A 16,902-nucleotide genomic window follows, 5' to 3' on the forward strand; every position below is an offset into this window, starting at 1 on the left:
AGACAAAAAAAGTACAGTACCCACCCAGATCACATCACTAACCCTGATGCTACCACTATAACGAAGGCAACCGAAGATGCAGTCGCAGATATGCGTCGTGCATGCATCACCGTCGCACACACTATCGAGCCCTGCATATCTATCGCGCCTCACCCCAAAACGTTGCAGCCAGCTTCGTTTCAAGGTACGCTGCGGTCTGAATGGGGGTATGATGTGTGCAGCTCGAGTAGTAGCAGTAGCCGAGTTGTAAATAGCAGCCGAACTAGAGAGGACTAGTGACAAAGTAAAAATGATTTGAGTTGGGGCGACCAGGTGGTAATCGGGTACTTAAAAATTAATGGGGTAATTAGAGATTGGGGGTATTAGGTAAGGGGGTATTCAAAAGTGGTATCAAAGTAAAAAACAGGGTAATCAGCAGCAAACAGCAGCAAAGCACGCCACAAGGTAAGGCATGTATCAAGTAGGCAGCAAAAACAAGCAGCAAAGCTGGCAACAAACAGGCCACAAGCAGGTCAAAACAGGTAACAAACAGGTAACAAAACAGTAGTAAAGGAGATAGCAGCAAAGGAGATAGCAGCTATTAAGCAGGCAGCAGATAACAGGCAGCTGATAGCAGTGTGAACGTAAAAAATCAGTCGCTGATAGGAATGGTAAAAATAGTACATAGCAGTTCGAATACGGTAGACAAGGTAATCACTGTGGTTACTGAATCACCATAGACAAGCAGACAAGTGCCAGTATTTACAATTGTCACTGGGTGCGGGTCCGAAGATACCGGCAAAATCAGCAGCAGCAGCACCGACAGCACCAGTAGCACCAGCACTGAAACGGTCATGGTCGTAATTGCCCGTAAAACCCACTCCAGAGCCGTGCCAATTTGCATACTAACGGAAACCCCCAATACCACCAGCCAATTCAAAACAATTGCCTACCGCTATCTCAGGTCCGTCAGTATCCGTCAAAAGCATGATGAGCATGGTACTAGCGACACTAGGTCGTATGCAGATGCGTGGGGTGGGTTGGTGGTTGTTTTGAAGCGGTTTAGGCGTGGGTCTGGGTAGGGGCAAAAGGTGTGGGTAAACTTTTAACAGTACTACTAATCCTGGTGTATTATCAAAAAAAACCTCTGGTAACTAGGGTAATACGGGTACGGAGATACGGTGCGAGCGACATCACCAAAAAAAAACAAAAAAAAAAACCTGCTGACTTATCATGCCGCAGTAACTGTATCCCATATCCATTATGACTCGACAGCAACGACAGGCTGCTAACAAATCAGGTAAAGAACGAGCTCACACGTAACATGCAGGCTATAAAAAGTACCCCAAAAAAACGCCAAATAAAGTCAGCAGCAATCAATAGTTCGTACCTAATCTCGACCTCCTGTACTTTTGGCGTGCCATGGCAGAAATAAAAGGAAACAAGGCACTCTGAGGGGGTATGTCAGTCATGACAGGCGTGGCATGATATGGACAAAGCCGACCTGACCGAAAGCGGCTTTGATCCATGTGCTCGATTGCTTTGGGGGTGAGGAAAAGAAAAACGACCACAGAATAGGCATATAAGCAGCAGGTAATCAAGCAGACAAAGAATAACGAAGCAGCCGATAGATTAAGCCATCAGTCTAAAAATTAGTCAACGCTGCTAAAAAAGCTGCAATCTGGTCGGTCTTTCGCCGGTAAGTTTGATTTACCAGATCTGGTGATTCGGAGTAGTAATGTCGGATCGAATGGGCGACTTAACACCAACCTGATACCGACATAACTTTGACCTGTGCCAACGGGTATGACCACAGAGTATAATGGCCGTAGATAATGTAGATAACATCGGGGTAATTGACGGTTTTGGTCGTTGACGCCGATACCGCTATCATACAAAGTAGTACATTGTACCCCTGTAATTAGTCTGTAAATACCTCGCAAAATACTTCTAGTCGCTAATCGCATCATCCACTAATCCTCGCATCGTGCCCGACTAGCCCTCATTCGGGCCTGAGACTTCCTCGATCTCGTTCTCTGCCCACGTCCCTATCAATACCCATATCCTTATCCGTTGCTCGTGTCCTTATCCACTATCTTACTGCCATGCTACACCTATGGCTACCGCCGCTATCACCCCGTGCAGCCACCAGAATCACCAATTCACCACAAAAGAAACCGCTCTCTTCCCTCAAACCAGACCATTCCGCACTGCTTTCCCGTTATCCACCATTGCTTCTCCGTGCTCAAACCTAGATATCCCTCTATTCATCTCCATCCCACTCCCACCGCTATCACGTCAACTCTGGCTTAAGTCCGGCCCGTGTCAACTCCCAACTGTACTGTACCTTATCGATCAATCGTCCATGTACTCCAACGCCGATCACTGCACACCATACCGTGCTACCTTGCATATCTCGGCCGATCCTAATTTAAAAGCAATTTATCACATCACCCCAAAGGTACACACGCACATGCACATGCATGAAAGAGCTATCACATAGCCAGCGGTCCTAGTCATGGCTTGATTACACCTCCTTCGTCTATCAGAACCACCGGTATCAAATTATTATCAGCCAAATAATACCGATTTCACAATCTCTGTCTAACCCCCCCTGATATACCGTGTATAGCTCCGATCGCGGTATTGTGTGTTTCATGTTTATTATTATTTCGGTGCAGCTTTTCGATTGATAATACTGCCTCCGGCGGCTGGGGCGTTGCCCCAGACCCCATTGCTCCTGCTTCGCAGGAGTTCTCGTTCCGTTGCAACATCTGTCGTCCAAAAATTCAAACAAAAAACAACCTTAATAAACAGTCTCTACGTTACTTCTTTGGTATAATCTGGCCAATGTGCCTTCGTAAGCTCACGCTGCCAACCTTCTACTCCTTTTATCTGCTGCTTCCGCCTATCAGCTCGGCCAACCAGCTCCATTCGTTACCTATCACCAAACTCTAAAGGGTATTGTTGAGCCCAAATGATAAATCACTCCTAATCCCCTTTTTCATTTCCCCTCCCTGTTCAACAACTCACCGCTCACCTCCTGCTGGTCTTTCTCCCAACTGCATCATCCTGTCCAGGCAGCCATTTTTCCCTGCTTGCTTGCCTGCTAACAGGTGGATCAAGCCAGCTTGCAGTGAAAAAGCAGCCCGTTTTCTAAACTCCCAACTGCACAGACCGGCATCTCACCCGACCAACACCACCGCGAAACTCGCACGAAAATGCATCACAGTTGATAGACATAATCCGATGTTTTACCGGCGATCTATCAATTAAATGCCGCCTCGAGAAAATGACATCAGAATAAAGGGGTAAAAACAAATTTATAGCGGGGGTCATCGTATCACAACCAAAACATGATCCAGCCGAGCCCGCCGGCCGAGATCAGACCAATAAGCCGAACAAACATTATTGATCAAATTCATAGATTGGATCCTCAGCTTAAAACAACATGCCACTGTGATTTATAGTCATGTCATCGCTGCCAGCGGGTATCACTTTCCACCGGGTATTGGATGTAAAGTGTGGAGTATACTTAACAAGAACCGGTTCCGTTAAAAATGGGACCGACTAGATAGCACAAGTTCTAATTGTATACTCTAAAGTATAATATTTAGAAATATAATGTGAATAATCCAATAGATCAATACCAATCTGATCTGTCTCTGTCAAATCAACCAAGGGTAAAATGTATTTCCATCATCACTCTCACAGGGTATAGCTATATATTTCATGATGATCTCTCCAGAGTATTCTCTAAACACTTGAACGCTTGTATAACGACTTAGCTCTTTAATAGTCTTCCTCCTAGAAAGTACAATTCTCTGTTCCTTGTGTCATTCCATGTACCATTAATCCTCTGGTTCGGTTTATGAGTCCCTTATGAGTCCCTCCGATGTATCATGTACCAATGTAATATTCAATCCTTCATATCCCTACAACCTCACAGTCATCATTTCAGTTACTTACCATCACAGATGATTTACCAAATGCCATGATATCGTAGATTCGCAATTTTTTTTTTTTCAAGTTGTAATTTTTTTTTTGGGATTTTCTGGTTTGCTGGTCCTTGGCGGACTTCGGTTTGTTCACTATTAGTCAAATGCTCTGTTTAAAGCGGTGTATACTATTGCAAGTGTGCCAGGGGCTGGTCGCTATCTATCCGGAGTGTGCCTCACAATTGAGACTCTTCATGAATCAACAAAAACCCATAGAAGAACCACCTTTTTTTACAATGAAATGTCGACTTTGTGATACAAGAAAAAAGTACAAGTTTACGAGGCAATTTTAAAATGCAACTCACCTAACACTTACTGACCGCAGCTCACTGTACTCACAGTCTATCTGCACTGCACGTCAACAAACGGTAGTCCTAATTAAACCTGAAATGACGGCTGCAGCTCTTTCTTGCAACCCAACGCACTCTGCCAGGAGGTACACTAACTAAACTTACTAGGAAAACACGCCGATTGACTTGAGATTACTGAATCCGAATCCGCAAGTGCTGCAAAATCGCCTGATGAATCGACTGATATATCCCAACCAGCAATGAAAACTACAGCGTGGCTGTTGAATTAAGATTACAATTAGCCCTACAATTGCTCCTGCAATTAAACCTGCCGAGCTTGAAAATCACTGCCGTCGAATATTTACTTAGCGGGTCTCACAGGGGGTGAGTGTTGAACAGGTAGGAGTATCTATTAGTTCGAGATGGAAATAATCGACAAATTGACTGATTGATGGACTGGTTGGCTGATTGATTGGTTGATTTGTTAGTGAGCAATTTGTGTTTCACCAATTGATTGATTGACTATTTACCAAGTCAAGCTGAGTCCAAATTATAAGTGAGTTCTGTTGAGAAAATGGAACCGAATCGAGACGACTAGAATCCCGAGCCGGTGCAGTGCAGTGGCTGATTTAAATGCCGTAGCCTAGTATATATAATACGTCGATGGAGAAACGAAATAAATGGAGACACGGAACAGAAGCAATGGGTGAAATAATAAAAATAGAACAACTAGAATAGAAGCACTAATCGAAGCAGTAGTCGAAGCAGAAATAGGAGCAGAAATAGATATATAAAAAAAACAGTGATAATAGCTGCGACAAGCTAGTAAAAGACAAAAAAGACAGCAAGACAGCAAGATAAATTGACAAAAGGTCGAGAAAAAAAATTTAAAGTAATAAAGTAACAGGCAGGGCGATAAAATACAGAAAGAAATAAGAACTGAGGGAAACCGGAAAAATATTAATAAAATGGCAAGTCAAGCCAAATATAAAATCAACTTTAGCGTCTAGTGACAATAGTAGTAATACCCTGTTTTGATTTATTTATTTCCCTACAAGTATAACAATAAGCTGGCTGGTTTTATTAGCTAAGAGACCATACCACGGTAGTTACAGTTACCACAGAGCCCAGTTACCTGACACACACACACGCACTCTCTCGCTCACTCACACACCAGCTCCTTCACCGTCGACCAGCACGACAGTGCGTATCTGCACGGTCAGAGCTATAAATTGTATATTTTTAATTGTATAATTGTTTTTTCGGCATGCTGGATATTCTGTTTTGTGGTTTTATTTTTTTCCTTTTTCTGCACCACCAACCCAGTAGGTTAATTATAAAAATAATAATGACATGGGTAGCGTCCAATTTAATTGCTGTAAATTTGGCACTGCTTGACTTACTCTGGTAGGATTGGATCCACTCCCAATTTCCCTCTGTTGCTGCAACAACCATCGCCCCTCTGCACATCCATGCAGGCTCCACCAAAACCCCCCTTCACCGACTCTCGCTTCGCGAGAGGAGCCACGGGGTCTGGGGCAGAGCCCCAGCCGCCGGAGGCAGCGTGGGCACCCGGGATTTGTGCCTCCGGCGGCTGGGGCTCCGCCCCAGACCCCGTGGCTCCTCTCGCTTCGCGAGAGTCGGTGCTGCGGGGGTCAGGGGCAGGGCATTGGCTCGCTGTTTAATGTTTAACTTTGGGCTGGAGTTTAATATCGGGACCTGCTCCGGGTGAGCACCGGTCGTGTTCAGCTGCAAGGGGCGTCCCGGCCGGGTTAAACTAAGAGCCTAGGACCTAGGATTGACTGAGCTCGGCGTGTGAAGGCCCTGGTTGGAACGGGAGTGGGGATGGGAAGACGGTCTGGGTCTGTTGTTTAGTTAAATAGTTATCATGGGGTTGTATTTTAGATCTTGGAGTCTGATATTTGTGTGTATTGTGAATAGTTTCAGGCGGATAGCGTGCGAAATGAACCATAGATGATGCTTTTGTGTGATGAGACGGTACAAGGGATCAAATGACAGAGCCACTGTGCAGTTGCAACTCCATCTCGGTCACCAATCTCTTATTAATACGCCTTGATTTATATTGCCCAAGGCGTCACCTCATTTCTTATATTATTTGTATCACTGAATTGAATGATGTACATATATTTTTGTGTTCTACGTAAGTATGTATATCGTGTCTCGGCCCATGCCATTTAATCATTTACCTCGAAGTCTATTATCTGCTGTGTGATTCTATTTACAATTTTAGATATTTACCATTGCGTATATTTTAATTAGTGTATAGATTTTCCTTAAATTAGATTGTGTGGGCGCCAGGACAATTACTGGTCTCGGAGGTTACAGCCAAGTCGAAGCCTGTTCGTGGATGTTTCAGGTGTGTTCAGCCGTTAAACTTTAATTCATATTTAATTGATAGTATATCTCGCTTTTTTGTTCATCTTCGCGCAGTGTACTTACTGTTACCACTAATGTTACCGCCTGTTACTACTGCTACTCTACATTGACTTGTTTCGTCACGTCCACTTTGCTTGTTTCTCCCTTGCTTCTAGCAGTTATTCACAATCTAATCTAACGTTCTCGTTGGCTCTGTTGTCGTGGGTAACATTTCTTATATTTTAGTTTTTTGCCAGATATTACAATTAAATAGTTGAAAGTCTCAAACGAATAAACTCACCACCAACAATTGAACTTTTTTCTACGATAATTAATCAGCATTCTACAAATAGAAGCGGTCTGTGTACCTGCTAGTATCTGTATCTGATCGCTCTAGTTATAGCACGTCGAACACCACAGTTCCACCACACTAATCCAGTCACTATGACGTTTATTTATTCCTTTCCCCTTCTCCTTTGTAACAGCGTCCTTTTTTCTCGAACAGACTTAGCTTCGCTAGTATTGTCGCTACATAGCTGCTAATGGTTTTGCGCTGCAGTTGATGACCTCAATCGAACCAGCCGCCATCTGCTAAACCTACCGTAATCTTATAATCTATAACTATACCCTATTCCAAAACCCACAGTAGTGGGCTCTGGCCAACCTCAATGTTCTAGCCAGTTGTGGTTCGGCTGCTGCAGAAATGCATAAGTTTCTGTGAATTAATTGGCTTCCATCCGCCTCCATGAGCGCTATTTATTTCCAGCAGAAGCACCTGTATCGCATGTGCAGCGCTAAGACTGCTTTCTTCTCCGATATTATTTCTCGCTTGCAGCAGTTTTAAGTTCTGCCAATTTCTGCCAATGTCCCTTTCTGCCCATCTGCCTTCTACTCCTGGCTTCGTCGGCCTGGCGACTGTCGATCTGGCCCTGGGCCTCCGACACCTCCTTATCCAGCACACGCTCCACTTACCAGATCCTGGGTCCAATCAGTCAAATTTTCCCCTGCCACCACCCCACACCTGCCAGCTATCTCAGGGGTAGCTCTTATCTTCCTAAATTGACGTCTCCCTGCCCTGAATGCTTATCTCGCATGAACTATGCAGACTGATAAGCCACGGGTCCTGACTGCCTCCGGCGGCTGGGGCTCCGCCCCAGATCCCGTGGCTCCTCTCGCTGCGCTCGAGTCGAAGTGTCGGGGTCCCTCTCGGGTTTTGGCAAGTGATAATGGTAATTTATTACATTTGGGATCAGGAGTGTTGAGGACAGTATCAGATTTCGGGGTTGCAAGGTTCTTCAGCATTCCCTCTTTCAATCTCTGGAGAGAAATTGGTAATCACCTGCGAAGCAGGAGCCACGGGGTCTGGGGCAGAGCCACAGCTACCGGAAGCACGTCTCACCCGTACATTGAGAGAGTGCTCGGTTTCCTACCGAAATCTCCTGCGAAGCAGGAGCCACGGGGGTCTGGGGCGGAGCCCCAGCCGCCGGAGGCACATCTGACGATGGGTTTGTTGCAATGTTTCTATGTTAATAAATAGTTTAGGCCAGCTGGTCGGTTAAAGGCGCCCAGGACCAGTACTGTAGACAGGTTCCGTATCCAGCAAAAAGTCCACCGGAGGGTGCCCATTCTAAGCATGTTACTGCAGAGGGGAAGAATGGGTACTTTCGGAGGGGCCTGCTGGTGATATTGTCTCCTGTCCAGATATTGTAAATGAAGACTTTGCCGTCGTCCGAGGCAACAGCGAAGTTTTTGCAAGCGCTGTCAACTGCGAACCCGTGGCGTGAAGTGTGTAGATTTGTGTAGCCATTATACGTGAGTACTGGCTTGCTTGGGGCCCCAAGGTTCTTGAGATAGGGTGATCGGGTCCTGTTAGAGGGTCCAGCCCCTGGTTTGACATATCGAAGATCATACAGGGCCAAGGTGTCTTCGAGGCCGCTCACAAGCAAGTATCGTGAGTCATTCAGAGACTTTACATGAGTCACAGCACTGGGATGAAACGCTTGTGTGACCGGTTTGGTGGGAGTCAGGTGCCGAGACGGGAGTCGTGGGTCTAATAGGTTGAGACTACCACTTCTGCACCCGGCAAGTAGTAAGTAGCTGTTTGCAGAACTGGGTGATTCATCGACATATTCTACAGCCAGCACATCGGATCCTGTATCAAACCGCTCTTTAAATGCCCCACTGACATATGGATGAATACAAAAAGCACAGGTATCAGCACCCACTGCAAGACGGGTGTAGGGACCAGAAGGGTCTTCACGAACAGCAGAGCAAAATGCACTTTTTCGTTCCGGTAATTTGAACTGTATATAGCTACTAGCATCGTTTGGTTTCATTATTGTACAACCTAGATGTCCACTCATTCCTGGTCCTCCTAAACTTGTAGTCACCATACTGTCTCCTGATAGTGACAACGAAGTGACTTCCGAGTTGAAACTTCCCAATAAATACGTCGAATTACTATTAGACGGCCTCACGATCAGCGATGTCGTGTCTGTCACCATTTCTTCTCCTGAGACTGCTGAACACTGTCCTTCTTTGGTGCCAAGAACGAGAACCTGCTCTTTCTGGCTCCATGAGATACATGCAAGATTATCGCTAGTCGAAGCCATTTCAAGACTCCAATGTGCTTGTTGGGACATGGCTGATATCAACATTGTACTATGGGCTGTGCGGTTGATTCGTGGGTTGACAGAGCTTGCTAGCATGTATCGCTTTATGCTGCTCCCACTACCATGTGGATATGGATACAGACTGGACATCAGACTGCCTTGTCTGTTCGAGGTATTTGAACAGCATGTGTGTACACCAAGTCCATTTCCAGGTCCATATTGTGAAGAATGACCAGACCGACTGGTTGTTCCATTTTGGTCGACATTTCTCTTCTTTCGTCTTCTTCTCACTTCGGCCACCGCCGATATGCTATAATCGCTGGAACCCTGGCTTGTAGCTTGACCGGTGTTTATAATACGAAAATATCTCTTTCTGTCATTGTCATAGTAAAACCCAGGTAATTCTGGAACCACTGACATTTTACATTTAACTCCAAAACCGCAATAGTAATATTTAACAAAAATATGGTCTCAAAAATTTAATCTGAAACTGACTGACCTGCAAAATACGAACCGATCTTCTGGACCCAGAAATTCGTACTGTTTAGTTATAATTGTTCTGTCGGGTTATCGGGAATCTCAAAATGCAAAATATTTATTGCCGTGAAACATCAATAAATAAATCTGATCTTTACCTTTTACTACTCCAGTTTCTTATCTCTGCATAAAATATTCGACATCCGTCGGGAACGGTTCCGGATACTCGCCGCTGCTATCTTGTCAATTTGTGATAACATAACCCGAATCCACACGTCGATCCTAAAAATTAAAAGCTGCATAAAAGTCGGTGATCGGCGCATTTCAGGGACGCTCTCCACCTGATAGTGTATTTGAAACCTGCTAAAACATCATTTAACTGGTACATTTTACATGTTCACATGTTTTTATTTGGTTTTGCAATATACACAACACTGACGATATTTCTGAAAATATACCCAACTTAGCCTAACCTACTGCCTATTTGCTAATAGAATGGCACGAGCACCCTAACATGTGACTATGAAATATATTTATTATTATATTCGAACAAAATATTAGACTATGTCACGTTGTCTTCTCGTGCTGCGTTGAAACACGTTGCATGGCGACAATAAAGTCCTCAAATGATCGCTTTTCCTTCTTCTTTGGATTCTTCCCATGCATCAACCGGTCAAATGCAACTGAGTCCTGCATCAGATAGAATAATCCTCCGCAAACACAGAATATACCAAATGAGAATATCCATACTCTGACTACTGTAACAATAGAAGTTTGTCCGCCTACAAACCACCCGAATATACAAAATAGAGTTGCCAACACGTCAACCACGAAAACTGCTGCAACCAACTCCCATGATGGCAGCGACGACCAAAATGGCCCGTTGGCCCGTGTCACAAATATGAGCCAGTTTTCGGAGAGTGATATCTGGAGAAATAGAATTGGATCTACTTCTCCGAAATTCTGTATGATGCCACCTTTCGGTAAGAACATTGTCGTCAATGTGATCCATGTGCCAATTGCAAGCACAATGCCTAGTAAGATCGACATTCCCCAGAGTTTAGGTAGGTTCCACTTGACTGGTTTCTGAGAGTATGGGGCATTATCGTATGCAATTGCCAGTGTAGCAAGGTCTGCGAAAATGGCAATAAACACCACCAGCTCGATTTGAAGTGATTGATCCAAGATGGCAATCCACAATCCAAAGAATATTTCCAAATGCAAGGATAATGCAATTCTGTATACAATGTAAGAATACATTCGATGGAATATTTGTCGAGATGTCTTCAGTGCATCTATTATAGCTGATAGTCCTGGTGCTAGAAAGACAATATCTGCTGCTGACCGTGCTGCGTCTGATGCCCCCTCCACAGCAATTCCAGTATCTGCCTTTTTCAAAGATGGAGCATCATTAACACCGTCTCCAGTCATGGCTACCAAGTGACCTCGTTGTTGAAGGATTTCTACAACGTTATACTTGTGTTGAGGGAACACTTCTGCAAACCCATCTGCTCCTTCGACAAAGTCATAGACTTGTGATCCATTCATGTCGCCTCCACCTCCAAGGCCCAGTCTCTCTGCATTGTAGATGTTGGTGCCTAGTCCGAGTTGTCGAGATGTCTCTTTGGCAATTCCTACTGCATCCCCAGTTAGCATCTTTATTGATAGTCCTAATTGTTTTGCTTCTTGAACTGTTTTAAATGTGTCGTGTCGAGGTGGGTCTGAGCAAGGTACAATGCCTAGGATCTCCCAGTATCCATTACCCCTCTTGCGGGCAACTCCAAGTGACCGGAATCCTCTACTAGCAAACTCTTCCACTCTGCTCTTGTATGCTTCATCAATGGACGTTGATATCTCGTGATCCTCGGCTACCGTTCTCAGCACAAACAAGGGAGCTCCTTTTACACAAGTTATCAATTCACCGGAAGGAGACTCAACAACAGCTGTAACCTTTTTCGATACAGGATCAAAAGGGTGAAATTTAATTACTTTGTACTTTGTCAAGGCACTTTTAGCTCTAGGATATTCTCTCAATGACTTGAAAAATGCTTTGTCGATAGCGTCAAGCCCTTTCTTCTTTCTCGATGCTGCTAAACAGGCTGTCAACATAAGCTCTTCTGGTTCAACCCCATCAACTGTGAATGGAGTACCAAGAGATAGCTTGTTCTTTGTCAAAGTGCCGGTCTTGTCTGAGCATAGAATCTCGACACCAGCCAACGACTCAATTGCTGACAGTTTTTGAACTATAGCTCTCTTTTTTGCCAAATATGCTGCTCCTACTGCCATGGTCGTTGTGACGACTGCTGGTAGACCAACTGGAACTCCCACAATTGTAATTGCCAATGTGTATCGGAGAATCTTGACTATTGGATCTGACCTGTAGAAACAGGCCACCCATACTACTAAAAGTGTGACAATGACAAGAACAAGCAATGCTGAACCGATTCCATTTAAGACATCAGTGAAATGCCCACTTCCAGCCGACGCTTTATTAACTAAGGTGGCAGCTCTTCCAACATATGTCTGGTCTCCCGTAGCGGTAACTATCATGAATGTGCTGCCCCTCTTCACTGTAGACGACGCATACACGGTATCTCCGCAGCGTTTCTCCACAGCCAATGACTCGCCAGTTATTGCTGACTGATCAATTTGCAGGAAACAACCGGTGGTAACTAATCTTCCGTCAGCGGAAATTATAGTCCCTTCTTCAATTTGAAGAATTTCTCCTGGCACGATCTTAGCAGCATCCACTTCTTGCAGCAGTCCTTCTCGTAGAACCACTGCTTGTAACGCTAATGTTTTCTTCAACTCTTCAACTATTGATCCTGCCTGATATTCTTGAATAAATCCGACTGCGGCATTTAAGAGTAGTAAAGCACAGATAACCCCAAAGTCAACCCAATCTTTCAATCCAATAGCCAACAGCGCTGCTGCCTCCATAACAAATTGAATAGGACCAACAAAGAACAGTAAGAATTTGTAGTAAATGTTCACTTTTTCTTCAGACATCTTATTAAGCCCATATTTCTTTCGTCGCTTTGTAACCTCTTCTTTTGTGAGGCCCGTTTGGGGGTCTGTCTGTAGCAGTCCCTCAGGAACAGACTTTACTGAATCGGTACTATGCGCTTCTTCATGAAATGCCCTGCTATTGTCTTCATCATCCGACTGAAGTTCAGTAATAAATGCATCTATGTCTTCTTCAGTATAATCACCGTCACTATCAGGTTTACTCTGACTTTCGCTGCTCTGAGTCTTCGATTCTTTTTCGACACTTCCATCATCGTTTTTCCCACTTGGGGATTGTGAATATTCCTCGTCAACTAAAACTGAAGAACCAATAATTGACCTTCCTAAAGAATCTACAGAGCTTGTCATTAGGCTATGTTTGCTCAAGTAATTGCCAACCAGATTTCTGTTTCCTACGGTGTATTACCGGGTTCGATTTCTTGATCAACCTCGTGTGGTATCATATAGGTTCTCCAAGAGTAGTCTAGTGAATTGATGATTGAGTTTAAACTGATGAAGCAAGTGGGTGTGCGCTCAAGAATTGGCGGAATTGAACAAGCGGCAGGTTCCTAGTGTAAATACTAACACCGTTATCTTAGATGGTGTGGTCGCTTTCAGGATTTGCCCCATGTATCTAGATCTGAGACACCGGCCTGGCGGGAGAATCGGTATCAAAGTGGTAAGTAAACTTTGGTAAACCGATAAGACTTATGGACTTGCCTTAATTAATCGATAAATAGGAGCATGAATCATAATGCCGTTAATGGTGTTCGCCACAGACCATAGCCATATATACTTGCCTGAAAAGCACACACTAACTGGGAATAAGATCTCATCGTATGTCTACTGAAAACAAATTGCCAGACGTCAGCATTCATAGAGACTTGACAAATCCTAGCTGGAATGACAATACAATATTATATACGTGAATAGTAATATAAATACAATTTATGCGTCTACTACTAAAAAGCACTATACGTGGAGTTTCCTTTCTCTAGGTTGAAGATTATGCAAAGATCGTATGATAGGGAGTAGAATATGAGCTCGCTTTACTCGTGGTTGCTGATGTCCTGGTATCTGCGACATCTCAAGCACCACACTTCTCTTGTAGCACCATCATTGCTATCCACACCACCAGTTAAGTTGGGGATCTCTCGGTCACCATGGGCTGCCATAGCTACACGTAAACAAGGAACATGATAGCCATGTCCACAATCAAGTCTGACAAGTCTATCGGAATTTTCAGAGTCATCGTCTTCTTCCATCCGACTGTCATCAGGTCTTGGGATGTTTCCAGAAACTGAACACATGGAGAGATTCGCAGATGCACACTGCAGGTGATTATGATTGCTAACCTGAGCATTTCGCGACGCTGATCTGGATGCTGTACTTGGCCGACCGCTGGACTCACGAGATTGTCTGCTAGATTCAGCATTACTGCTGGGTTCAGTAGGAGGCGATCTATATGGATGATGGCGTCGGACAAATCTAGGGCCCCAAGACGACAGTATTCCACCAGGACCCATCCAAACACCGCCTCCAGTACCACCACCACGAGTGTTTCCTGGTTCCTGGCGTGTGGCTGATGCAGTTGTACGTTCATTTCCAATAGGAGCGATGCCATCGTCTCTGCTTTGTTGACTGGACTGACTCGGCGACGATGATGTTGAGTTATTGTTGTTCCGACTGGAGCTGCCTCCTCGACCATGCAGATTCTGTAAAAGAATTGATAATGGACGCAAGAACTGGGATGATGTTCCCGATCGTGGTCTGGAAATAAGATTGGGACCAGGGTCTGAGGTAGTAGTTGCCGCAGTTCTTGATGAGCTACTTGAACTTGAACTTTCACTCATTTCAGAAGCAGATGAGACCACGGAGCTGGCAGCACTTTGTGTAGTTTCTTGTTGAGAGGTTCCAGAACTGCTCGAACTACTACCAGACATGTCGATTGGATTTGCTGCAACACTGCTTAACCCTAGGGTGCTGTTTGCTCGGCCAGCGGTATCAGTCGAGTTTTGTGATAAAGGAGTATCAGCACCTGAATTGGTATGCGAACTTACAGGTGAGTTAACACGTGGAGCTCTCTGTGGGTTGATGCTGAAGATAGAAGTCGAGTCAGACCGAGTTTGGCTGGGAATCGTATTATCGCCACTGGTAGAGCTACTTTGTGTGTTATTATTGTTGTTAATGCCGTTGTCGTTATCGTTGTCATTACCATTGCTGTTGGCGTTGCTGTTGTTATTGGTATTGGAATTGGAATTGGAATTGTTGGTGCTATTGCTCATCAAATTTGGAATCACGTTAAAGATCAACTCAAACAGGGTAGCTGCGTTATTATCAGATTCTGGCTGTTGTCCAATACTGCGAAGATAGTCATCTTGACTCTCTATCGTGGTACGACATAGAGGACATGTATTAGACCCAGCCAGCCATTCCTTGATACAATGGCTACCAAAGAGGTGATTACAGGGCATTTCAAGCGCGTTATGGCGTGTATCAGTGGTGCTGTCACTATCAGATGTTGATTCAGGTTGAGCCGAACTTTCGGGAACAGACTCGGGAGGATCACCAACTGAATCGGCGCTCATCCCCGATGTATTATCATCTATGACATCTTCTGTTTTTAAATCACTCTTTTCAACCGAGTCTTCTTCTTCATCCACATATTTTTCAAAGCAGATTGGACATGATCTATCGGATTCCGGTAATGAAGATGCTTTAACAGATTTTAGCTTGGCAATAGCCCGTTTTGAAGCTCTAGGATTTCTGGACCCGCCATCACCACCTCCAAATAGCGCAGTGCCTAATCTAATATCGATAGGAAAACTTCGGGTAGTATAAAATACACCGTCACTGGTAAAACTTGTACCAGGGGTTGGAGCCTGGCCAGGACCAAAAACTGCTGTTCCGCGTTGACGCCAAAATCTATCGGCATCAGCCAACGAAAACTGACGTGGTCCTGATTCAGGACGTGTAGGACGTGATGCTCCAGGATTGCCATCGTTGGCTCCAGAACTATCATTGGTTGAATTACCACCTCTATCACCAGTGCCTTGGCTTGTGCTGTTGTTGTTTGAGTCGGCATTTGTATCTCTCCAACTGTAAATATTGGCACCGTCCAGTATATCTTGGAAATTGTTTGTAAACGCTACTTCGAAGTTTGTGGTTCGAGCTCCTGTATTTCTTCCTCTATCGAATCCACTACCCGTATAATCAACATTAGTACCGCTTCTCGTACTAGAAGTACGTCCAGTGGCTTCACTACGGGTAGGAGGATTACCTGTCTCCGCACCAGGGCCAGCGTCAGCACCTCCAGAAGCGGCAAACTGCTGACTAACACTTCTCCAATAAGCATTCGCATTGGCATTATTATTATTATTGTTGTTGTTGTTGTTGCTGTTATTATCACCATTAACTCCAAATAGTAGTGCTAAATCCGACGTAGACAATGGGCCATCCATATCCGGCAGAGTTAATGAATAGTTGATATACAGGATATTTGCCTGGTAACTATCATCACCATTATTAGCGGAATGCTCGCTGCCAGCAGAAGGGCTGCTAGACCGATTGTTGCTATCCATGGTATTTGTAAATGTTGGTTACAATGGTGAGGATGCAGATGCAGCTTTAGTAATGGTTCAATAGCTCTTGTGAGTTGATTGGTATGATAAACTATTGATCCCGAAATATTTTGCCAATAAAAATTCAATTAATGTTCTGGGATGTGAAATATTCGCCACAGATTTTAATTTTGGCTATTCACAGAGGGTTTGTTGTCAATAATTGCGCAAATCTAGCGCTGGAAATAGGATATTCTGAGGCAATACCGCCTCTGTAACCGGTTTTACCTTAATAAAAAATAGGATGTGTTATGAACCAGAACTACCGATAAGATGTTCATTACAAACACGTTGAAATAAAAAACAACCAGAAGAAAAAAAAGTAGAAGATTTTTAAAAAAAAATACAGATACTTTTAATATATTCCAGAAGAATTTAAAGGGGTGATGTAAGTTTATGTGGGTTAGTAATGTAGTGAAATTATATATGATATAATATATATGTATTGTTGTATATGTAGTATTACAGTGTGACCGATCAAGTAATAGAGAATATATCGCAATAGCGGCAGATTGTATTAATGGGAGCAATCTATCTACTAATG

The 16,902-nt window shown here is 44.1% G+C and overlaps 3 protein-coding genes across 3 annotated transcripts; all 3 read right to left on the bottom strand.

Moving 5' to 3' along the window:
* Positions 1 to 8,181: 8,181 nt before the first annotated feature.
* Positions 8,182 to 9,675, bottom strand: AWJ20_4102 (uncharacterized protein; the record flags this gene model as incomplete). Its single annotated transcript, XM_018881158.1, has 1 exon — positions 8,182 to 9,675. The coding sequence occupies one exon, from the start codon at positions 9,673 to 9,675 to the stop codon at positions 8,182 to 8,184; it is 1,494 nt and encodes a 497-aa protein (XP_018733775.1).
* Positions 9,676 to 10,299: 624 nt separating this feature from the next.
* On the bottom strand, positions 10,300 to 13,107 carry PMA1 (H(+)-exporting P2-type ATPase PMA1; the record flags this gene model as incomplete). Its single annotated transcript, XM_018881159.1, has 1 exon — positions 10,300 to 13,107. The coding sequence occupies one exon, from the start codon at positions 13,105 to 13,107 to the stop codon at positions 10,300 to 10,302; it is 2,808 nt and encodes a 935-aa protein (XP_018733776.1).
* Positions 13,108 to 13,787: 680 nt separating this feature from the next.
* Positions 13,788 to 16,319, bottom strand: SAN1 (ubiquitin-protein ligase SAN1; the record flags this gene model as incomplete). The annotated part of the gene is made up of 1 exon (XM_018881160.1): positions 13,788 to 16,319. The coding sequence occupies one exon, from the start codon at positions 16,317 to 16,319 to the stop codon at positions 13,788 to 13,790; it is 2,532 nt and encodes an 843-aa protein (XP_018733777.1).
* Positions 16,320 to 16,902: the final 583 nt, after the last annotated feature.

The sequence above is a fragment of the Sugiyamaella lignohabitans genome, chromosome C, assembly GCF_001640025.1.
Source record: "Sugiyamaella lignohabitans strain CBS 10342 chromosome C, complete sequence".
Classification (NCBI taxonomy): domain Eukaryota; kingdom Fungi; phylum Ascomycota; class Dipodascomycetes; order Dipodascales; family Trichomonascaceae; genus Sugiyamaella; species Sugiyamaella lignohabitans.